The 25,978-nt window shown below is 35.0% G+C and overlaps 1 protein-coding gene across 1 annotated transcript in view; it reads left to right on the forward strand.

Annotated features, from left to right (window-relative positions):
* ESR1 (estrogen receptor 1) overlaps positions 1–25,978 on the forward strand; it is a gene marked incomplete at its 3' end in the record, with an annotated part of 101,301 nt that overhangs the window by 41,108 nt on the left and 34,215 nt on the right. Inside the window, exon 4 of the mRNA XM_079549922.1 lies at positions 13,637–13,975. Within this exon, the coding sequence (XP_079406048.1) occupies positions 13,637–13,975 (339 nt within the window). The remainder of the gene's footprint in view (positions 1–13,636; positions 13,976–25,978) is intronic.

The raw sequence follows: 25,978 nt of genomic DNA on the forward strand, positions 1-25,978 counted from the left end.
GCTTTTATTAATGAGGAATTCACTGGCTTTATTGAAACCTATTTTAATGCAAAAAGTTTGCAAAGCAGTAAGCATTCAGAAGAGAAAGGAATAGAACACATTTTACGCGAGGAAGAAACTAATTGTTAAATTAGAGATTAGAGATTGATCCTTCTATTTTTTTTTCTGGCATACCTAACGTTTACTTATTCCATGATGAGCAGACCATATGGGAACAAGAGAAAGGAGTACCTCTTCACATCTATAGTTCACAGATCACATAGCAGTTTCTAAATCCAGCGGTGCAGTTGGCTAAGACAGGTTTGGGAATCCTGGGAGAAAGATTAAAGGGGAAAAGGTAAAGGTGCTGCTGTCCTTTGATGTTGTATATGCATTTTTCTCAAATCAAGAATTAGAAGGGAGCTGAGACTGATTTTATTACTCTCTGTGTTGTGATGTAGGCATTTGGAAGATGTTTAATCCTTTTTTAAATTTTAATCCTTGATTGTAGCAATTTTTTTCCATAAAGTTGTGTATCTCTAGCTTTTTGTTTCTTTCTTAATATCTTGCTGATTACTTTTAATAATCAAATTTATGCAATCAGTATGACAGCTACAGTTTGGAGAAATTAAGATTTCGGACGAGGCAAACTAATATAAGAAAATGTAATGTATAAATTTACCACATAGCCTATTCCAGATAAATCATTAAAGTATGTTAAGATACATCATTGTTTTATGATGATTCTATTATGTCTTTCATTTGGCATGTCTCCATCCATTTATGCTTGTATGTATTTAATTAATGACCCACTCTACCAGTCTAATGTTTTTCCTGTCCTGTGAGATACGGATTGTAACATTTTTGACTGTTCTGTATATATTTGTTTTCAATCTCATAAAAAAGATTGCTGTTTTTTCAGAGTTTTCTTTCTGAAATAGCTGTTCTGAAGTTTATGTTTTTTACAGTGGTCAATTTAGTGAGGTATTATAGACTTCATTCTTTCCTTTTACAGTAATATTTCTTATCCAACAACAACAACAACAAAAAAAACAACAAAACAAGCAAAGAGGTGAGATAAACATAAAAGTGAACAACTAAACTTGCATGTTGCAAACAAGGAGAGTAGATATATAATTTTTTTCTGCTCCTGTAGGACCACTGATAATTCACTGAAGTTCACCACTGGTTCATAAGTGAGAGTTTAAGAATATGCATCTTACAAAGCCTGCAAAAAAAAATTCTTGAAATCCTTGTTGCAGGTTACAAATTTGGCATACCTGCAGATGAAATATTCAAGACAGGTAAAGTTTTGCAGGATAAAGTAAAGCATTCAGAATTCTGCTGCAGGAGACAGAAATTCTTACCTCCAGATAGTTCTTGGTAATTGTCATATTCCTCTCACATGAAGATAAAAGTTAAGTGCTTATTTTTGGTATGCCATCTGGTTAACTTCTAAACTGTTAACTTTTAAATGTTTTTGTTGTTGTTTTGATTTGTTTTCCCAGGGGAGTTGTCTCAAGCTTTTATGTTGTGAAATATCTCTTGCAATTCTTTCTTTAAACATTTCTGAATTACAGAGTATTCCTTAAAAAAAAATTAGTTATCTTGATAGAATTTTTAAATTGAAATAATCTTGTTTTGATTGTATGAAAGAATTTGTCGTGTTGGAAAGAATCAGTTGGATCATGCATTTGAAAAAAAGAAATTGTAATATCTCAATTTATATTTTCATCTACCATTGTTAGTTACATGATTTTTGCTATGGTTTACAGCTTTTAGACACAGTTGAATACTTCTGTAGCTTTTTTTTTTCTTTGAATGAATCTCAGTTTTCCTTCTCAGATTTCTTCTTAGCTGAGATTTCTTAGTAGGTTGTGTGTTCATCTATTGTTTAACTTCTGAGCAATAGCCAATATTATTGAATAACAATAACTACAAGGAGAACTAGGCAAATTATTGTTTATTTTTTCCTGGTTAAATGTAAGTTATTTAACTGTGGTTTCTGAGTTATTACTTCAAGAAAGTTACTTAATTAAATACAGTATTTAAGAAGTTAATGTATTCTCTTTTTATCAGACTAGACACCATTGAAATATCTTTAGGCATTCTTTCAAAAAGTGGAGGCTTCAAGTGGCTCTTGAAGTCAACTGTAGGAACATTTATTTATGAGTTTGTGTGGAAAAATAATTTTTTCACCCGGCTTTTCTTTAGTCTTTCAAAAACTTCTTCCAGTACTGCAGAGCTTTTTTCCTTTCTATCCTCTATGTTTGTTTCTTTATGCATCAATTACTGTGTTGTTTGGAGACACAATTAGACTGATAGATTCTCTGTTGCAGTTAGCATCTGAGACAGGGATTATAGCTGCTAGATTTTATCCAAGCTTTTTCTGAACAAGGCTTTAAAATCACATGCTACGACTTAGACCATGCATTTTCATGTTTGTATGTGAGGATAAAGTGTTCTCACAGAATTATCTCCTTATCATGTGCTTCTTCTGGTTGACAGCAAGAAGGAATAACGTTGTTTTTTTCTTATGATATTTATGAAGACTGCTTTTGTTCTGTTTTGTAGAGCTGTATGCTAGCTTAATATTTCACAGTGTGTGGGGTCCTGCAACATACTCCCAGACTCCAAATGGAGTTCTTACAGTTGTTGCAGTCCTGAAGCTTCAACTGTGTATATGGTCCAGGTGATCTCTGCTCCAATATACATCTCCACTTCTCTGTTTAATAACTTGTCTTCAAATAGTTCCATTCTTGGAAATCAAAACCACTTTATTTTAATTTCTTTTTATTTTTATTTTTTAATAAAATAAGAAAAAATATTTCAATTAATCAATTAAATATTTTGTATACATTTTGATAAATGGATCTGAATTTCTGGCTATAAGAATGCTACGTTGTTCTGTTCATATTATATATGACCACAGACTTAACATCAAGTATCCTGTTGAATCAGAGCAACTTGGTGCTAATGAAATCAAAATTAACCACCACTTTAAATACTGTATCCACAATGACAAATCAGTTATTTCCTTGGTAAGATATTCTTAGCCACTCTGAGACCCACATAATTTATCAGTTGTCTGATGTCTTTCCAATCTTGAGTCATATGAAATGTGGTGATTGAGGATTTTAGAGCTCATGTGCTAGATCCATCCGGTGATCATATGATCTGGGGTGTTTATTATCTTTGAATAGCCTGAATCCAATGTTGTAGAGAGAAGATTCTGAGTTTGGGAGTGTCATTTCTGAGAACTATGAAATTACTGTGTAGTTGAAACCTATGTACTGTACTACTCCTCCCAGACGTTATCTAGGAAGCTTTCAGAGATTGGTGTAGTGCAGCAGAGGGAAGAAAAGTTGGTTTGATGTACCAGTCTGCCATAACTACAAGCCAGATACTTGTAAAAAACATTTACTTCTAGTCTCTGGAAAGAATAAACACATTCCTATTTTCAAGTTTTCTCTTACGTTCTCTTGAACTTGTTACCTACCTGTAATGATATGGGAATTCTGTAACCTGTAATGATATGAGAAATTCAGAGTCACAGTAGTACGTAAGATCAAAACAAATTTTTACAGAGAAATTAAAAAGCACTCAGCAAATTTACCTTCTGCTCAGAGAAGAACCTTACTCTTTTTTTTTTGTCTTTAAATGGAGAAAGCTAAGCTTTCTTACTGAATACTATATTTGCTCATGTTAAAAGCCTTCCTCTCCCCCCAGTAGATAAATAAAACATATAGAAAAAGCTAGAAAGTTAATAAAATCATTCTCAAGAGCAGAGGTAATCTATGTCTGATGCAACAACTGGAACGTTTCCAGGCTTTCTGGTTTTCTGTATAATTATCTTCTAATGAAATATTGTATCAAAAATAGAAATTAGTGAATGAAGGCAAATGGCTTAACAATGTGAAACTATTTTCGTTTGTCCAAAGAGAACCTTTTTGATTTTATTGGACATGCTGTTCTGTACTCAACCAAATAACTGCGTAGGTGGGGTCTGATAAATATATGAGAAAATGTACATTTTTAATATATAGTTGATGGACTGCAAGCATGTACTCAAGCAGCATTTGAGGAAAAGTTTTGTGAGTTTAGAATGGTCTCTTGGAAAAAAAGATGAAGTTAAAACCTGGCTTTTTAGTGAAACATGAACACTTTTGCAAATATGCTTTATCTTCTCATTCCAAGCTAGAAGGAATACCAGGAGGGATCTTTGTCTGCTCAAAGCTGGCTAAACACTGCATTCAGACTAAATTGATTAAGATTTTTTCCAGCTAGGCCATGAAAATCTCCAAAGGCTGAGATTTTATGGCCCCATCTGACAACCTGTTTCATGCTTGTTTATACTCCATAGCTATCCACCAGCTACCCATTCACCAGTACCTGAGGTATTTTTCAGCCGAGCTGCGCTTAATCCTTTTGTCCTCCAGCTTATATTGGTAATGGGGATTGCTTTAACCCGTGTACCAGATCTTGCATTTGGATTTGTTGAACCTCATGATATTCACCTGGGCTCACTGCTCAAGCCTGTCAAGATCCCTCTGAATGGCATCCTGTCCCTCTGGTGTGCTGACCTCACCCCACAGCTTGGTGTCATCAGCAAACTTGCTGAGGGTGCACTCGACCCCATTGTCTGTGTCACTGATGAAGATATTAAACAGTTTTGGACCTGATATTGACCCTTTGGGGGTGCTACTCATCAACCATGACTAATGTCTGGTTCTTCTAAAGGATTCACTGTGAACCCTGGAATGCTTATAGATTCACTATAAAGACTACATAGCAATGAGGTTGCAGCCATTCTTATTCTAGCCAAAACTTACTATGATTTGTGCAGGAATGTCAGCACTGGAGGTGATTCAGTTGAATGATGGATTAGTTGAACTTCTGTTGCTTCTCTTGTGCATCTCCTCTAGCACTCTTTAAAATGTGCTATGAAGAAAAAATGCCAAAATACATGTTAGGAAGTAGCATGTCTTGCACCTTTGTCTCTAATTAGCAGATCATTAGATCTCAAGCTGTGAATTATGAATAGTCATTAGAGATCATAAATTACATTTATTTGATTGCTATCAGCATTTCTGGTCACCAGGTCTCCAAAAGCTTTACATGAAGACCAGTTTTATGATCTTATGATTGTATGACCACTTCTATGATTATAGCTGATGGGACACTGGGGCAATGTGACCCTTAAAGTGACTTGATCACTGAGCAAGGTCAAGCTGGAACAGTCTCTGAGCAACCTGATCTAGCTATAGATGTCTCTGTTCAATGAAGGGGAGTTGGACCTTTAAGGGTTCCTGAACTGAAATGATTCTGTGAGCAAACTGGTGGAGCACTGGGCTCTGTTACTCCCCACTGCTGCCTCTCTGTCCCTATCTCTCTATTTTAACAGTGGCAGAATTGATTGTAGAGAAAAAGTTATTTTCTGTAAATGATTGAGAACCATTTTTGAAACAAACAAACAAAAAACCAAACAAACAAACAAAAAAACAAAATTCTGTGATAGAATCATAAAATATCCTGAGTTGGAAGGTACCCATAAGGATCACCAAGTCCCTTGATTTTTATTTTTGATTATCTAACCTAAGCCATTAAAGCTTGATTTGATATTTTGGTAACCAGTCATTATGCCTGTTTTCTTTTTTTTTTTTTTTTTTCATGTACTAGATGATGTGCTATCATCTGATATTACCCTTGTCCAACAGAATTTAATGACAAAACAGAGGAGCTACATTCAGGTCCAATACTTTGTGAAGTAATCAAACAAGGAAGTGTCCTGAATTGGTGAAGGCCCTTTAAAATCTTGGTGTCAGTGAACTGTCATGACAGTAGGAGGAAAAACAAATATTGAGGTACACCAGATTCTGCTTAGCTCACAAAAATTAAAGAGCCTGTCCAAGCCTATTCTCAGAGCAATATTTGCCTACCAATGTAGATTGGCAAAAAACTATTGCTTTGGAAGAATACAATGTTCAGTGACTAGGTCCAATTACAGCTTGATGATGGAGTTGCAATAGTTCAGTTTCTTTAAATGAATGAAATCATCACACTCAAAAACTATATATTAAACAAATAAATGAATGGCTTAATTATAAACATGATATCCAAAATAATTTGTATTGTTTCCAGTGTTAGCAACTGGAAAGACATGTCATTTGCCAATTTTCTGCTAATTTAATCAGACACTGCCATTCTCCTCCTCTTACTATTTTTGTGTCTGTCAGCCTGTTGATCAGGCCCTGTAAAAATTTGCCTGATGAGAAATATTAATACTCCATGGCATTTATCAACAATGATTTTAACTTCCATACCACCATCTTGTGGTACTTTACAGAAAAATTTTGCATAATCTAAATTCTAATTGAATTTAGGATCAGTTATATTCAGTAACACTTTAGAGATATCTCAGATTCTGCAATAAAACCTGTGCAGTTTTATGGAAAAAAATTCCATGTCAATGCTTTCAGTTATTAAATAGCAAGCATATAACCAATTATCAATAATGTCAGTAGAGTTTTTAACTGTTTTGCTTCTGGCCCCTTCCCTCACTGTACTGGAAAAGCCAAGGATATATGCCTGCCAAAGCTGACAGGCTCAGGAGATAGGATGGATGACACAGGGACAAAAACTAGGGGCAAAACTACTACTGCAGAACCTTAAAGTCTGCTATAGTTTATACAAACACGTATATGTTGAATTGCTACAATATGATAGCACTAAAGTATCACCACTAGGCATTTTCTTGTGGATATTATTCTCTTACGGATATGGTAATATCTAATTAGAGGCTTTTAGGAAATTATCAAAGTCCTCAGCACATACACCACTGCCACTGTTGTAAATGGTACATGGAGTACAGTGATTAGAGACCAAGAGCTTCAGAGTTCCTAAAAAGATCTGATGGCATTTTACTAAAGGCAGACTATTAAATGTTGGTTTGTTTCAGTTAAGAAAAAAAAAGAAAAAAAAATTCTTAAGGATCAAAAAGAAAAATAAAAAAAATACATTAGTTCTTCTCTTACCATATTTTGTTATTGTAAGAGGCAGAGGCAGTTCTACCAGGGGAGCATGTACTTAAGAATCTTCAGCAAAGTTAAATAATCTTTCAAAATATGTAGTTCTTGTCTCATGTCAAATTTGCAGAATTTGAAAATGCTATCAGGGCTTGTGGTTACAAATTTCACACAGGGAACTATAGTTCATACCACATTGGAACTGTTCAAAGCACTTGATGGATGGACTACTTACTGAGTGGATAAGGAATTGACTCAATGGTCTCATTTGAAGAGTTGTGGTCAACAATCTGCATCCACCAGTGACAAGTCGTGACACTTTGTTAATAGCAGTACCAGCACTATTTATCATCTTTATTCTCAACATGAACAGTGGGGTGCTGGACACGCTCAGCAAGTTTGTAAATGACAAATCTTGGGAAGTCCAGGAAGGTCAAGCCTGTTTTTGTGCTTAGGACTGCCCTGACTGATGTACTGCACATCACATCATCATGCTGTACACATCATGTACAGCAAAAACACATCATCAGTAGGGTAAAACTAACCTGTCTCACGACGGTCTAGCACATCAGTCAGGGCAGTCCTAAGCACAAAAACAGGCTGAGCAATGAGTAAATAGAGCAGTCCTGGGGAGAAAGACTTGGGGGTGTTGATGAATGAAAAACTAAACATGAGCTGTCAGTGTGCACTTGCAGCCCAGAAAGCCAACTCTGACCTTGGCTGCATTAAAGAAGTGTGGCCAGTGAGTCAAAGAAAGTAATTCTCTTTAACTCCGCTCTTGTGAGATCCCACCTAGGTTCCTGCATTTGGCTCTGAGGCCCCCAGTGTAAGAACATGGATCTGTTGAAGTGAATCTAGAGAATGAGGAAGATGATCAGAGGGCTGGGGCACCTCTTTTATGAAGGAAGGTTAGAGAGCTGGGGTTGTTCAGCGTGGAGAGGGTTCTGAAAGAACTCATGAGAGGCTTTGCATTATCTAGCGGGGGCCTTCAAGAAGGCTGTAGAATGACTCTTTATTGGGGAGTATAGCCATAGAACAAAGTGTACTGGTTTTAAACTAAAAGAGAGTAGATTTAGATTAGACATAACTATGAAAGTCTTCACTGTGAGCATAAAAAGGCACAAGAGCAGATTACTCAGAGAAGGTATGAATGTCCCATTGCCAGAAGTGTTCAAGGCCAGGCTTTAGGGGGCTTTCAGCTGTGCGATCTAGCAGGAGATGTTTCTGCTCATTGCAGCCGTGGTCAGAACTAGGTGATCTTTAAGGTCCCTTCTAAATTAAACCATTCTATGATTGTATGAATTCTGTGATTTGAAGCAATTGCAAACCCACCTGTATTTTCAGCACAATTTACATTTCTGTTTGATATCCTAAAATAAATGGTTAGGAAATAAGCAATAGGATAATTATACAAATCAAATTCAAAAGAAGAAATTTTTCAAACCTGTAAAATTTGAATTTGGAAAATGATGTTACTTTCCTGTGACTAAACAATGTTTCTGCCAAGAGAACCAAGTGGAAAAACAAAACAAAAGTAAACCCCCTAAATATCAAAGCTTTAAAAAATCTCTTTGGAAAGACCGTAATTCTGAGATATGTTACATCATTAGGACCTAGACTGCAATCATAGCTAAAGCAAGTCTCCATCCTTTATAAATGTATCGAGACTGTAACTATATTCCTGACATCTGCTTATGTACAGCAGCTTTAGAGGAGCTTCTTTAAGGTTTAGAAACATTAAAAAAATAATGACTTCATCATATGTAATGAGGTCTGTCTAAAAAGAAAAATAACTGTAAGAGGTCCTGAGGAGACAGCTACCTTGCATGCATGCACCTAAGACAATTTTTAGATGACTGTAAAGCCAGTCACACTCTGGTGATACTCAGGTTTGCATTCATAAAGGCACTTCTGGCTTGTTCACACTGTTATTCTTTGCCAGACTGTTACTTTTGTGCCTTTCTATCAATGACAACAATGATATTAGTGTAAGCCTGGGCACAGTTCCAGAGCTGCTCTGCAGCATTTTAGAAAATAAGTCCTGTATGAAGATACCTGAGACTGGACTTTTGATTTCTAGTCTCTTCAACTGTCAGTTTCAGTTTCAGATCCCCCCATTCTCCATATAAACCCTTTCTGGCATAGAAAAATCTAGAATTTCTTCCTTTGTGAATACTGATGTGATCATGTAGCTTCTCTGCTTTGGCTGCGCTTTTCTGCATGTTCCTTGAATGCTCTACTCATCAACTGGACACGGACCCTGTATCAGTTTTAGACTGAGATTGTATCAAAGACACTTCTACATACCACCCTGAGATGTCTAAGGATTACCAATTATGGTCTAAGTGTTACTTTTAATTTCCTCACTTACTCAAAGTATGATTTTAAATCTTTTTACTCTGTTTTTAGTCAGTAAAATTCTTCTTTTATAAGAGGGAAAACAGAAACTCCTGTTCCTCATAGACTTAATATAGAGGTTTATAGGATAAAATACTGTCTCATCCACTGTGTGGACCTGGAACTCTGGAGAAAAATCTGCTATCTCCTCCTACTGATCAGAGTATGTTTTACTTTTGCACAATTATGAGAGAGTGTTAAGAAAAGAAATTGCTTTGGAAGTGAATGTATTTTTATGGCCAGACTAGACAGTGATAATGCAGTAGAAAGAAGGCGGTGACTTAAAAATTTTAGTTTTTAAGTTTTTTTCATTACATGTTGTGTGTTCTAAGATGTTTATGGTTAGTTTATGACTAACCGAGCTTTACTGAATGGGGAAAAAAAGAAAAAAGAAAGAGGAAAAAAAAGCCTGAGAAAAATGCTGCAGATGGAACATTGTTGTGACATCACAAGACAGGATACGTTGTTAACTGGTTAGATTCAAAATTTCTGTAACTACGTTTTGCCCTCTTTAATTTTTCTATAAAATAAAATAGTTATATCCTGCTCCAAATTAGAACATTAAAACGTCCCCAGGTGATGTGTCATGCAATGAGAACTGCAATGAAATAGATAGAAAATAATTTTCTGTGAATGATGCATATGGTCATGATGTAGATGAATAAAATGTACTAATAGATAGTTAAAATTGCAAAGTGAAATTCTCAAATGTTAGAAAATAGAGCAACTATATATTCTATGATTCTATGATTCTATGGCACAAAAATATCTTGGCTTAGTTTTATCAAGTGAGCTGGTTTTTCAGTCTTAGTGTCAAAAAAAGGTTTACTGAGTTTTATGAAATCCCTTCCCATTTATCGCAAATAATCAAGTCTTTAATTATTTATTAATTTATTTTAAATTTATTCCTGAAATAAAAGCATAAAAATAAATTTGGGCAGAGCATATCTTCCAAATTCAGAATGTTATGCTCAGCTTCACTCAGTGCATCACTCTTTGCAGGGTGACAAGAAGCCAGTGCAGATGAATTAAAACTATTGCTGTCCTTTAGATTCTGATTTATTTGTAAGCATCTAAGCATGCTTACATTTGTTAAATGTCCTCTATTAGGTTAAACATTCATCATATCCTTGTTTTACATAACAAGGCAGGTCTGGAATAACTTTAATGTGAAAAACAAACAAACCAAAAATAATCCTAGAGAGAGATTCTATGGCATAGACAATTAAAGCCAAAGGTGCTATATTTGTTTATATTGACCTTTGATGGATTCTTCTCTCCCACATGTTTGATCTGTACTTCTCAAAGACATACCAATGTCTAATGTATTCACAAGTTCAGCTTTGTTTCAGCATGACGTTAAAAAGAACTTCTTGTTGACTGTCCTGAACCTTCTGCGGGGTGTTTTCTTTTGATACTGTCTTGAATTAAAGAAGAGTGAGCGTTGGTTTTTTATTCATCTTGCTATTCCCAATCTGTAAATCTGTAATCTTGTACCTGACTTGCAAGACAAGCAGACCTAGTCAATTTAGCAGTTTCTCACACCAAGTTTATTTCACTGTTCAGATCATCTTACACGTCTCTCACTTATTAGATCTTTTTCATTGTTTTATATTTTAGAGAATTTTCAAAATGGGAAGAACAGAACTGCATGTAGCATTCATTACGGTGTGCCTCGTGGTTTAATATAATCTGATTTATTAAGATGCTTTGTTCTCTCTTCCTCTCTTGGTAACTTCTAGCATTCTGTTTACTTTCTAAACTAACTTATCTGATGTTTTTATAGTATTATTATAACCCCAAGATAATATTTTTGAATTATGTCTACTCTAAGACCATCTAATTTTTTTTACATTGCACAGTAGAGGATCCAACTTTTAACTCTTCAAAGGAAAACTGCTGCATGAGCAGCTGTAGAATTTGGAATGTGGGAAAGTTAGCAAATGTTTAGTGTATATGAACCATGTGGTTTTCATTGCATGATTATTTATTTGTGTTTTGAAGTGTAATTTTAATTCAATAACATTACAGTGAAATAAAGCATACTACCAAATATATTTGTTGCAGAAAGTATGCATATTACTGAGTAGTCCATGCATACTGACAGAGTAGTCTGATGAAGCAAGCTATCAATGAGACTAACTCCAGGATGGCATTGTTCCAAAATAAGTCATTTTTTTCTTAATAGCAAGAATCTCCCCCTCATCTTCTAAACAGAAATAGTTTAGTGGTAGTAGGTATTACTGAATGAAAAATGGGAACAGCGGTGCACTTCAGACTTTTGGCTTACAACTAGTTTAACTAATGGGAAAACGTAGAGAGGTTAAGTAGTAAGGGTGATGAAAGATCTATGGAACTTGCTGTATATGGAAAGATTTCTAGAATAGAATCAGGAGGCCTGCTAGGTATTAAAAGAATTAGACTTAGAGAGATTAATCTTCAAGTACAAATTCATTGAACATATTACTGTTTTCAAAGAAAGAGGCATACTGATCTATAGATGCTCTCTTTATCATTGAGAGAGCACACCTGCTGATAGGATCTAAAAGCCATTTATCTGAGGAAGAAATTAAATAAAGAAATACTGGATTTGAGAAAAAAAAACAACAATAACAACAACAAAAACTGGAAACCTAATTGATTATATTTTTTGTGGTGTGAAAAAAAGGTGATCAAAGGTTGTCCTTTCTCTCCCCCACCCACCAGGAAGATCTGTATTCATTATTTTAAGGGCCAACAGATTTCAAAGTTTTTGTTTGTTTGTTTGTTTGTTTTGTTTGTTTGTTTAATTTTTCCTTCCCCTCAGTTTCTTGAATAGTTTGCCCCATCCTTCTTATTCTTTTTGTTTTAAAGTGGGCCTAGAGCTGCATATTGTGCAGGAACTCCAGAATAACCCTTGTGGCTATCCAGCATTAGTAAATTAGAAATTGAAGTTAGGGGACTGCTACCTCCAAGGCTCTTTCTAGTCCTCCTGCCATTCTGAGAGACATTTGGAGAGGCTTAGTAGCTGAAGTTCTTTTTTCCATATGGAAGAAGCTGATACTGCAGATTATTTATTTTTCTTTCAATTTCAGAGATGTAAGTTGGTTTTTTTGGAGGGAAATACTGTGGCAAGTGTCTAATCTGGTGGGCCAGCTTCTTCACTTCTTTTCTCTACAAGAAAGTGAAGGAGAGAAAGTAAGGGTGTTCTACCTTCTATGCTTATAAAGTATGATTTTGTCTTCTACTGACCTTCTGCTAGGACTAATGAACTGTGGAAATGGTGGGAGCAGAGTGGTCCCTATATGGACTACCCACACAAATGGTCTGGTAGGCTCTATCCACCCAACAGCCATGAAATCCTTGTTGTGATTGCAAGCTTGGTATGCACATCATTGTCTGCCTCTTCTTCATGGCTCAGTTCCTTGTGTGCCTTCATTTTATACTCATCTTGCTTTTAACCAATTTTAAGTATTTAACTCAGCCTCAAAATGCCTGTTCCTCCTCCACTCAAAGCCAGCATTTACTCTTTCTTTATGATTGGAGTACACATGGGCTTTATTTGCTTGTAACCTTTCCACAAAAGAGATTCTACTCTACTGTAAAGGCTTAGGTGGTGTTGTTCTAATTAGTATGGCTGAAAGAAAGTAATGACAAATACAATTTCTGTTCCAGTTGTTACTGACTTTTGACAGTAGGTCTCCCACACTAGATTTGAGGTGGAAATTATCTTCCCTTTTCTTTTTTTCTTTTTATCTGGTTGTGCAGCAATCTTTATTGCTGTATAAGGCCATCTTATGATGGTAACTTTTCTGGGTGTTTCTTACCTAACTAGGAAGATCACGTGCTCCACAGTAATAGGTTGGTGTTTAGTTAGAATTGGTAAACTTGAGGAAAGCTTTCTTTTGAGAGCTATTTCTATGATACGTGTAGGCCAGCTCAGGTCATGAAGTTGCTATTAATGAATTGTTGAACAGTTACATACTAGAGGTTAGGACATGACATTAAGGTTTGTGCTGTAAAAAATATTTACTTATTTCCAGTTACTGCCTATTTCTGATACTATACTTTTTAAAATACTTTTTCTCTCCAGCTACTCATGTCAGATTCCACATATAGGAAGAAGCCTTGACAAAGTAAACCAGGAGTTAATACTCCACTGGCCTATCAACAGCAGCTCCTAATTGGCTGAGGTCAAATTTATGTAATGCCTGTGTTCAAAGAAAGGAGTTCATTATATTCTTGTGTGTCTCTAGGAATCCGGAAAGACCGCAGAGGTGGTGGGCGAATGATGAAACAGAAACGTCAAAGAGAGGAACAGGATTCCAGGAACGGGGAGGCTTCTTCTACAGAGCTGCGAGCTCCCACCCTTTGGACAAGTCCACTAGTGGTTAAACATAACAAGAAGAACAGTCCAGCCCTGTCTCTGACAGCAGAACAGATGGTCAGTGCCTTGCTGGAAGCTGAGCCACCCATAGTTTATTCTGAATATGACCCCAATAGACCATTCAACGAAGCATCTATGATGACCCTGTTGACCAACCTTGCAGACAGAGAATTAGTGCACATGATCAACTGGGCAAAGAGAGTTCCAGGTAAGGAAAGAAAGCCCCAATGAACTATAAAAAGCTCAATGTGAAAAAAAAAAAAAAAAAAAAAAAAAAAAAAGAGTTCAACATATACAACAAGTACATTAACTCTATTTTCCCTGCACTATTAAGTATTGTACAGTTTTGGGAATATTTTCCAATTTAAAAAAAAAGCAACACAAAACAAACAGAAAAACTTAAAGCTGAAGTAGAATAATAAAAGTAGAATCTAGTCTATTTGATCTAATTATTATCTAGTCTCCTTTTGATATTAAGGTTGCTCAGCTTTTTGAAATATCTGCCATTAAATCAGCATTTCCAACAAGAGCAGTAATATTAGTATTATTTATTTGTAAATTTACCTTTTTGTCTGTAAGTTAGAGACCTTCCCTAAATTTTTTGTCTGAAAAATCATACAGAAACACAATTTTTTTTTTCCTGAATACTTTTTTTTTTTTCCATTTGAACTGAAAGTTTTTATCACTTTGTCACATCTTGGTTGCTTAGCTTTTACCTCTCAGTTCTAGAAGAGAATTTTAGAATTGTGAGACCATTTTGGTTGAATATACATTGCACATTCCATCGTATGGTTTAATTAATTATGAATGAAATGACAGTTTTGTAATTAAGGTACATCATCTTTTAAAATGTCAGTCTACAAGGTTTAAGTTCAGAAATTAATGCTTTAATGCTTATTAAAAATGTATTGCACATATTATAATTTTACTTTACATAAGCAGCATACACAGTAATATATACTTTAAAGTTCACTGGAATTTTGATCTCTTAAATTTTTACTGTAGCTGTTTATCTCATTAAAACTGTGTAGCTGCCTTACAAAGGAATATTAGGGAACACTTCTGCATCTCTCACTCACTATTACGGAGTGCATTACCTCAACAGCATTGCTTGAGTTATGCCATTTTTCTAGTTTTCTTCATTTAAACTTGGCAAGACTCTTTCTGGCAAATCATTAACCCATAAAATCCGAGTCTTTTCCAGTCCTCATGGGTTCCTTCTTAGCACTTTTCACATGTCACTCTGTGGACTCCAGCCATGATCAACAAGAACCTGTGAGTTTTCCATTTCTCATCATACATTATAAGAAATCACCTGAGAATTTCTTTTTTTTTTTTTTTTTCTTTTTTTATAAAGCTGCAGTGGTTAAGGCCTGAATCACAGCCTGTTCAATTCAAGAACAAGTTATCCTGTTAATTTGGTGTGCTTTGGATCATGTCTTAATAGTTTTGAAAGATAAACATATGTCCTTAGTGTTAAAGCTATACAATACAAAACCAGATAAATTCAAATGACATTTCTCCTGATTTTAGAGACATAATTAATCTAACTCTGTTACAAACTATCAATTTAAATGGAACGTGAATATGCTACATTCTAAATTCATTATGTTTTCCATCTGGAAACAATTATCTTCTATGATATTTTATTTGGATAGTTAATGTAATTAATCAAATTATAGCAACAGTGTTAGGAACTTCGATATATTTTTTGTCCAGAGATCTTCATAAAACTAGTCGTCACAAAACAATTACATTCACTAAAGATAAAAAATCAGCTTACTTTATCAAATACGTTTGTTTCCTAAGAAAACTTCGGAATGTATCAACTATTTATGTACATCCAAAGTATTTTATTTGCCTGTTAAGTGCTAGAATAGCTCCTACAGAGGAACTAATACTGTGTATATATACAAGAATAAGCACTCTAACAGGTAAATTTTGATATAAAATAGGAGAACTCAATTAAAAAAGAGTAAAAAAAGAAATAAAGGTATTAGTTACAGATAATAGATCACAGAAGTAACAATCACCTTTCAAAGATAGGACTCTTGCTTGGACTATTTGCTGAAGTTTCCTTCTGCTGTAATGTGCTTGTATTAACTTTCAGAGAAACATTGCTGCCAATGTAAGTTATATTTTCATCTCTGCAGCATGTTGCTTTTGAATACTATTTTATTACTAGAAAATATATAATACTGCTTAGAGAGGATTTTCATATACATTATACGTAAACAGAAATGAAGTAACTATTTTTTCTGTTAAGTATTTTATACAACTGCATTGTGGGATTCTGCTCAGTTATTTCCTCAGCTGATTTACTAAGGCTCCAAGCTTCAGAAGCCAGGGTAAAAGCATCTTTTTTTTCTGAAGAGCAAATGTTTTTTACCAGCAGCAAGAAGTGGTTGCAGGAAACATCTCCTATGTACACCTCTCAAGCCTTGGAAACATTATACAAGTTCATTTACTTAAATGCAGGCTCTTAGTTGATAGAAAAGCAGGAGCAAAGGAGTTTGAGGTTTGAGAGCATATTTGTTGAGAACAGAAGAAACTGATATTAAAAGTGCAGAAATTCAGTGAAGATGCAGCATAAAAATAAGTGTAAAGACTTTTGGGATCATGTTTAGAGTTTATATTTCCATGCAGTCTTTAAGAAGAGCAAGTGTGTCAAGGCAACTAGTGAAGTCCTTATTTTGGTCAGGCAGTCTTTCTGGTAGTACAGAAGAAGAAACAGCTCTTCAAAAAAAATTGACTGGGTAGAAGTACATCTATTCTACAAAAAGTAATAATGAAGATGAAATTGTAATGGGCTGCCTAGTATAACACAGGCAAAGATCTGTTGCAGATCCATGCTGAGGAGAGTCTCCAAAACAAAGAGAGTATCTTAGCAGACATGTCCTGATTTGGAAGATGACAACTGATACAAATTTTTACTTTATCTATCTTGTTCACTATTAGTTCAAACTTTTGACTTACTGTTGACATATTGACTTAAATTGACTCTGCAATCTTGATGAAGTTAACAAATTGCTGTGGAAAAGAGAACTTGTAGCAGGTTGTCGTACATAAACTTACAGAACAGTCTTCAGTATTGAAGTATAAAACAATTGTTAATTGAAGTCATAACAAATTTCTCCCATGACAATGCACTTCATAATATGCCAAGCTGTTTTAATTTTCCTTTGAAACCTTGGCCACTGATACGAATCAGTTTGCCAGATGACATGCAAAAAACTTGTACAGTGTCCTATGACATACACAGAAAATTCAAATGCCTCGCAGGACTTTTCTTTACATGGCCTAATGGGTATTTTGGCTTAAATCCTCCCAGATGGACTCTTTAAGACAGTAGTGGTGCCTTCTGATTAACCCAGCCAGATGGAATAATGAGCAGCTGCACACCGGGCAGGTGCAAACAGATTGCAATAGGTTAGACTTTCTATACATACGTAAATTGAGCCTGTTACCAGTTAATAGGGACAAATTGCTAAAAATCACATGTAAACAGGAATCAGAGTAGTTAAGTAACCATGTTGCTTATTTTGCAATACTTTATCATGTATTGCCTGTAAACATGATTTTCTATTTTCTTCTTGGCTTGCATAATATCTTGGGATATGCTACCACCTTCAATTTTATAGATGGAGGGTTTTTTCTTTTTTAGCTTAGCAAATTTTTCTTGCAGTTTCCTATGCAATGAGCAAGCCCATTGATTTCCTTTTCTATGGAAATGCTGATATGCAAAAGGAATTTACTCGCTATGTTTCATTATTCACTTACTGTGTATACTGTAATATCTCTATCTGCCGTTCTGTATTCTCGAAAGGTAGCTGGTATTGTCGGTGTAATGGTCAAGAGTTTTACCGTGGAGAGGCTCTTGAGGTGATAAAAGACAGTGAGTTCACACAGTGAGCTTATGGTAAAGAGTGTAGCTTTAAGGAGATTTTACTGTAAGGGTGAAATCTTTGGCACTGCTGCTACAGTCTTGTATAACTATTTACTACAAGTACAGTAACTGTACAACATAATAGGCCGAAAATGGTACACTGGGCGTACAAGCTTTGAAGTTCTGAGGTGATTCACAGTGCTGTACTTATTTTATGGCTTCATGAACCGAGGAGATAAACATTTTGGCACTGATTTTTTTTTCATTTCAAAGCCACAGAAGTTGCTATTTTCTTAAGATATTGTTTTCTTATTTGACCTTCTAAACTGCTCTGTTTGTTAAGTTAGGAACAGTGTGTAAAAAGGCCAACAATAGCCACAATTTTACAGTGTACTTCAGTGACACCAAACCTTGTGGGGAAAAAAAAAAGTGAGCTCATAGTGGAAAGAAAGCAGTCTTTAACAGGAATGATGTGTCTTAATAACTCTAGATGTGTTTAGGTGTGGGGCAGTTTTCAGAGTTTATAAGTTTAGTGGTCCTCCTGGTAGTGATTTACACTTGGCTTAAAAAAGGAACTGCTTGATATAGCTGTAATATTGTTTTAAAATAAACCTCCCATAGTATCTGCCTTATAGTGTATTCTTCTTTGACTAGTGGGTTTACTGTCAAGATTTGTAACAACATTATCAGAAATAAAACCTTCTGCTTATCAGCTACTTTAATCTGTTGAAGTGATAGTCTGGCTGCTCCCCTGACTTTATAGGGTGAAAATAAAGGAGGCAAATACACCTGTAAGTGAAAGAGAAATGATAGTCCAGCGCCTGGATCTTACTTTATGGATGCTTCTTGTTAAATTAATTTCTGTGAAGTTTCAATTAACTGCCATGAGTGTAAGAGATAAGAATCAATCCTTATAATGAAACAAAGTAGTCACTTATTGTTTGAATTCAATTCATGATCGTCTTAGACAGCAGAGTAAGTTAAAACTATTGAATATAAAATGAAAACTTTCTATCTCTATTTTCTCAATCTGGGAGGAATCGTTAGTCTTTCATGTTTATACTTTGTTAAAAAACAAACAAGCTCCCTTTCTGTCCACTTCCTCCAGCTTCTGGCTGCTGTATGAGGCACTTTAGCTTTTACTGTGACTATTTATAGATTTGTCTTTTTCTGTTAGTGCTTTTGAAATGCAGGAAGGTGTATTTTGTCTTGCAGAGAAATTGAAGTAGAGACTGTGTGGTGCAGTGGTTTGTTGTCAGAAGCCCAAGGAGAAGACACTGATACTAAAAGACAGGGAGAATTGGAGGGAGTTATATGCATTGAGAGCTTGTGTCATACTGCAAAAAGCCAAAGTGGAGAAGAAACAGTTCAGCAGAAATGTTCTGAAAAGTACTTAGGCTTTGGCTGCAGGGATATGTGGGATCAAAAATATAAACAGACAGTACTTTCAATAGCTGATATAATAAGATAGAAGACAGTAATTGCAAGAGAAAAATGGGCCAGAGTTTGAGTAACAACTGTGATATTAGAAATATAAGAGGTATCCTAATGCAATGATTTTCAAACTCTGGGGAGTCCCTAGGAGTGTAGAGAAGTGCATCAGGGCTAAGGTTAGCAATCTGACCATCATCAAAGATTCTCCAGCAGAGAGAAAAAGTAGACAGTAAATGGAACAGGATCAGAGGAAAAAGATAGGTTCATCTGTCTGGTTCTCAGCTATATTAACTTCCCGGGACTCTTATTCATTCTTGGGCTCCTGATGGAGGACAGAAATTTGCTCAGCTGCACTTTGAAGATGAACTGTTTGGTTGTTTCCTTTCCCCCCCCCGCTACTAGAAGAGCCTTGAGATATTGTCTACTTGCTATCCCAGTCCAAGTCTTCTAAGCTATGGTCGTCAAGCTTCATGCCACACTCTTCCCCCAGGAGCTTCATGGCAGTGTGGAGTAGAAGTATGAGAATATGTTCAAGCTGGGTAACTCACTTTCCAAACATGGGAAACAGAGTGAGGAGGGAAAAAGTAATTAATTAGAAATCCACTGCCCCAGGTTGACTTTTCATCATGAAGGTTTCTATATTTAGATTAAGTCTTTTAGGAGTATGAATAGTTGGCTGTTAATAACATTAAATATCTGTTCTTTCTATCACATTTTTTCATCCCTAAATTTTTAACATGAAGTTACATCTTGACTGAATTTCTGAAATGACATTTAAAATTAAAATTTTCTGATGTTACTCTTCAGGGTTAGAGTGGTATACTGTGTGCACTACTAATCACTACCCAGCCTGGACCTGAGCACTTCTGAGGTGCAGCCCAAGACTTATCTGTGTGACTTGTGAGAGGCTTTTGAGATAAGAGAGATGTGTGTTGGTATGGGAGAAGTTTTGGTAGGGATATTTTGCTGAAAGCAATATGCCTAAGAAATGTAGAGAAAGATGAACTGAGGCAGTTAACTAGATCACAGGCATCAATACAAGAGGATGAGTCAAAAGTGAAATATTTTTATGTACACAAATTAATGAAAATTACTATTTGTTTCCTTCCTCTGTCTGAGGCATAGGTAGTGTTCTTCAAGCCCATCAACATCCTCAGCTTGCCATATGGATGACTATAAGGAACATGGTACAGAGATAAATACATATAGATAGAAATGCTGTATTGCTTTGGCATGATTAGAGGTAAATCACTGGTCTTCTTTGACCAGGTAGTGACTGATTCTCCAGTGTCCTTGTTGCACAAAGACCTTTATCTAAATGCTTCCCTTGCTATGTCTGAAGATGTATTCCGCTTGTTGGTTTACATGGTAGGAATATTTATAGATTTCATTAGGTGATGCTCCTAATCAGAAATAAATGAAGTCTTTGAATAAGCTTAGAAGTATATCCTGGAGGGTTTTCTAATGCATAGCTTGCAACATTTAATAATTTTTTAGTTTTTAGTAAATTTTCTCATAAAGTCCTAAAGATAATTGTGCAGCTTTCCAGATTACATTTCTTTGTCCAGAAGAATGAGATTCTAAAATATAAGTCATGAATTGATGCTGTTATGAGTGCATTTACTTGTATTCATTTTTAGCAAAGTTCTGTGACTAGTTAAGATCTCTACTTCTTGTAGAGAAGGGAGGTTATATTTTTTTCAATAGCATTATAAATGCCAGTTATTCATTCTTGCATTGTAACTCCTAGAAAGTGTTATATTGTCCTTTCTTTCACAGAGGTGACTGCATAGAGAGGTGACTGTCAAAAACTGTTAAATGAAGCATGTTATACAGCCTTCTAGGCATCTCAGATTTACAAAAGCTATAATAAGATAAAAATGTATAAATTGATAAAAATCACAGAAACTGTCTTTTTCTTGTTCTTCACAGCTGTAGTTATAACTGTCTGTGCATAAAATGAAAAAATGGCTGTGGTTCTTCTAATTAAATTTGTTTTTGTTAAGATGGAGGTGAATACATGTGTTTCAGATGTATGTGTTTCTGATATTTAGAAAAATGGAAACTAGATAACAACATTTTTTCATGATATTTATGCAATAAATCAGTAAAAGTAGAAAAAAATACCAGTATGTCATTTTAAATGCTATAATGTTTGATCTCCCAGAGAAGTTTTACTTCCCTTTGTTTCTGGAAGCAAATAGTTTGAAAAACAATTAGTAAAGGCTTCCAAAGTCACCCACTTATTAGTTCAGCACAATAAGTGTCTTCTATTTTTGGTAATTTTTCAATTTTAAATAGCCTCATTTAGAGCTCAAATATATATTTTCATCTAAATATCTCTGAAATGTATATATATTTAAATAGAAATTTAAATCTGAATATGAACTTATCTGTAAATCTCTGTTTCTACAAGTATGCATGTATCTAAATACATTTCATAAGATTATATGAAGTTCTTTTTGTACATAGTGGTTTGGATACCAGTACCCAAAATGCTATTACAAGGCTGACTCTGCCCAGCCCTTTTGTATTTGATTTCCAAGGTATAATATACGTTTAAGTAATCTTATTTACCTTTTTTGTCATATAGTGATAGATAGAAAACAACACCCAACAGGTAAGAAAGATCTAACATTCTTTTAACAAAAAAAATCCTTGCATAATGGAGTTAATTGTACACTCAGTAACATGTATGCTCATTTCATAATAAAAATTAGAAGCTGGAATTCTATTGATTTTTGGCAAGACACAAATGTAAACATCTGCAGCAATATTTTTGATATTTTTAGCCAAAACTTAACAACATGAAATGCTTAAATTGTAATATTTTATTTCTAAATCTAGTGAACCTTTTATAAAAACATTTTCTGGTATGTTCCATTACTTGATAAGTACTTTACACTCTTGGATGAATGTATCTGTCTTTGAGGTTTCAGCTATGCTGAGCCCTGGTGCTTTCCAAGAAACAATCATTAATTTCCACTCTAAGTAAACAGTAAGTAATAATCCTTCCTGATTTATTTATTTCTTAACATAATTTACAAAAAGAATATGCAATTGTTGGAAAGCACTGATGCGATATGTATGCGCATGCACACATACTCATTGTTCCCTGTTCACATAATTCACATAAATTGCCCCTTTTTACTTGATACTTAATAACTTCAGTCTAATTCTTTTAATTGCTCTCTAGTATTACATCTCTGAACATAATCAGCTGTAATTCCATCTTAGAGGTTATATGTATATTATCTGTATTAGTTTTCTGTTCAAGTGAGTCATTCACTAAGTACTCATATTGGATATATAAGGGTTTTTTAAGAAATAATTAGGAAAGATTTATTGTAGGCTTTTTCTGGATAGGCTCTTGCCCTGCCTGTATCATTACAGTGGTGAATTATATGACACATCTGTTACACAGTTCATTTATTTTCTCTGAACATCTCCCCAGGAAATGAACTATGTGTGTAAAGAGTGTGTTGTTTTGTCTGTCTGTTAGTTTTGAACTGCTGAGAATTCAAGCTAGTGAAAGCATATCCCACAGTGAAATGGTGAATGAGAAATCTCCAGAATTTTCCTCTTGTCTGAGTGGCTGTAAGAAAATGTCTTCTTTCTTCCTTATGGAAAGTGCTGTTCCTCCTAATAAACGTAGCTTGTCCACCACAGTCCTCAGCAAGGAGATGGAAAATAATCATTTATTACTATAACTAGAGCTTGGTTCTAGACCTGTAGATTTGTAAGCTTCTTGAAGAGTTTTACAACCAGGAGCGAGGAATGAAGATCTTGAATGTGACTTGTTCTCTTTCCCCACTTTAGCACTGCTGGGTATGTTGGTGATACTCTGCAGTTCTTTTGGTTACCTAGTTAATCCAGTAGGATGCTATTAGGTGCAGAAATAAAACTAATATAATAAGGTTATAGTTCAAAATCTCACTTTGACTCTAGGCAAACTGATGCATTCCCCGCAGATTATATTCTGAAGCATTTGAGATGATTAAAAAAATTAATATTAAAGATATCTTAATTTTCTTGATTAATAAAATAGGGAATGTGTCATCCTAGGCTAATTAGAACTTTCCAAAGAATATTATATCTCACCAATATTTTATCAATTATGTTAAGTATTAAGATAAGGACACTAGAAAGGGAAGTGCTCACAGTGTTATCCATACTGTCAATGGTGAATTATAGTTCAAACTCAAGTCTTTTTCTAGTTTAATGTCTATTTCAACTTCAATAGATAAATAGATCTTTTCCAGTCTTGCCCATACAAATGGCAAAAATGTAGTTACTGACAGTATTTGCAGTCTTTACGCTGCATCATCAAGTAGCTGTATAATTTTCTACTTTATTTTTGCTCAATCTAAACATTCTGAAATATGTTCTGAAATAGAATGTCAGAACTGTGAGGGGCTGGAAAATCAAAACGAGGAGGAAGTATGGAAATTTCCCATTACTCCTTGATATGAAAGGATAAAGAAGACCACAAATGGATTTATCAGGATGTATTATAGTTCATAAAAGATCGGAGTTCTTAGGATTACTTCTAACCCTGGGGTACAGGAGACTCCCCAAGTAGTAAATACTGACCACTCATTTAACTTCGCTATTCTGACAGTAGTAGAAATTTCTGCCTTTGCTTTCTGTTGGTTTACTCTGTGGTTGTCTATTCTCATGCATATATTTGAGAAGTTGTTCCTCTGTACTTGTATTCCAGGAAGGCACCAAAACCTTATGGAAGTTCTTTGGGCTGAGCTTGGACTACATGGGTAGCAAATAGTGACCTGAAGTGACAAAGGCATGTAGAAAACTTTTTGGAAAGGGCAAATAAGTTTTAATTTTCTGCTGGCCAGAATCTTGCAAGCAGAAAAGGAAGTCTCTTATATTTCAATAAATGACAGTGCAATAAACCACCAGTATTAATTGGGTAACATATTTCATGTTTTAAAAGCTCTTTAGATGAGCAGGTTTTCAGCTGATGTAAAAGAAGCGCCAGTGAAACCTAACATAATTATGGATGCCTCTTTTGGCTCCATTTTGGTACCCCCTTGGTATTCATATAAACACAAAGGCACAGAAACATTGCCTGATAGGAATACCAAACGCGCATTTATTTATTTTTTTCCAAGCACACATGCACAGTTGTGTTATTTTACTCTGGGCCTTTTGGAAAGAATGTTGCCTTGCTGCTGGGATCACTACTATTGTTCCTGGCTTAGCCAAAGCTTCTCTGTGTATAACAGTTGTGTATAATTCCCTTGTAATGTGCCACAGTGTATTGATGCCTAAACTGTGATTAGAGGATTTTGTCTGCTGCATGGGAATGCTATGAAGCATGCTAAATTTCCCCACTGGCATACAAAAAACAGGAGATTCTTAGCCTACAGGTATAAATAGGAATTAAATCTGCTATGTTCTTAGTACAGTGCTCCACGTTTTCCTGCTTTGTGCCTCATCAGTATGCCTCTCTTTGCCACACTGCCTCTTACATCACACAGGAGTTTTACTTCCTGCTTTATCCAAGTGTTATGCAAAGCTATCTTGAGAATTGATTTTTGATATCATTAAGTATCTCTAAGAAAAAATGAATTACAGATAAGTCTGAAATACTGTAGTATATTAAAATATGTAACTCAATTGAAATCTGCTATGTTTCTCAGCCTTGTTTCCACGCTATACATTTTTATTGTTGATTTTGAAGGGACCACTTGTACTCAAGTGTTCGAGAAAGATCCTGATGTTAGAATGAGACATTGCCAGGCAACATAAGTACATTTCCCTACTATCTCCCTCCAGCAGACGGTTCAGTCAAAGTGGTCTTTTTTTTTTTTTTTTTTAAACTCAGCTGAAGCTTTTGTACCTTGTTTACCAGTGGTAGGTCTTTGGAGAGATTTTGGTAAAACTCTGTTTTCACTGTCTGATGAACTGAGATCTGCTTTTCTTCAGCTGACAGTGAGTAATTTTTACCAGCTTTCCTAGGAGATATTTCATTTACGAGTAATGTTGTGGAGTGTTTTTAAATGTTGATGCTAAATAGGTGGGAGACAGTAGTATTAGCTGGTCAGTAAGTCTGACAACTCTGAAATCACTCAGTACTGGGATGTCAGAATTATTGTGCTTTGCTCAATATTTCAGTATAATTCTGATGAGATTTTTATTTTATTACTTCTATGACACTGTGTCCCTCAGCTTCAGATTAAGAGTAATTGATGTTTATAGGAATAGAAGAACATTTAAGCATGAATGTTTACAACATCACGTAGGTAACAGTCAGATTACATTTGCTGCTTCATTGCTCCTACACCAACTACAGTTTTTTCTACCTCTGAGGACAGGAGTCTTTAGCCTGCAAAGATCTATGTTGCATTCAAAGTCTGTTTCCAGGGTTTAATATGGTAATACTTGTCATAAAACAATCTCCAAGACTGTATCCAAAATGTGGCTCCATTTCTTCACCCTAGCTTAAGGTTTTATTCTCATCTGTCAAATTCCCATTCCATATCAGGTGAAAGCAAAAATAAAACTGAAGGAAATATTTTCTCTGTAAATGAGATATAAGGTACCATTTTTTAATAGCTGGAAAAAAACATAAAATTATAATTTCAGAAGAAACTTGCTGAATTGCACATTTTTCTTCTAATCTTTAATTTCTACAATTGTAGTTATTAGAAGATAATAGTGCGATATTTTTAAGTAGTGAAATTCCATGCAACTTTCCAGTCCTGACAAAGGATGACAGACAGGGTTTACAGGTTCAGTAAGCTTGGATGATCTCAAACACTTCCAAAACTTTTCCAGATGTCTCTATCAGAGTCGTGTAAATAGTTAATAACTTTGTTTCATGACAATTTCTAACAATAAAAAAGAACCATTTCCATTCAACACAAA

Source organism: Tetrao urogallus, assembly GCF_951394365.1.
Source record: "Tetrao urogallus genome assembly, chromosome: 2".
In the NCBI taxonomy this organism is placed as follows: Eukaryota; Metazoa; Chordata; class Aves; order Galliformes; family Phasianidae; genus Tetrao; species Tetrao urogallus.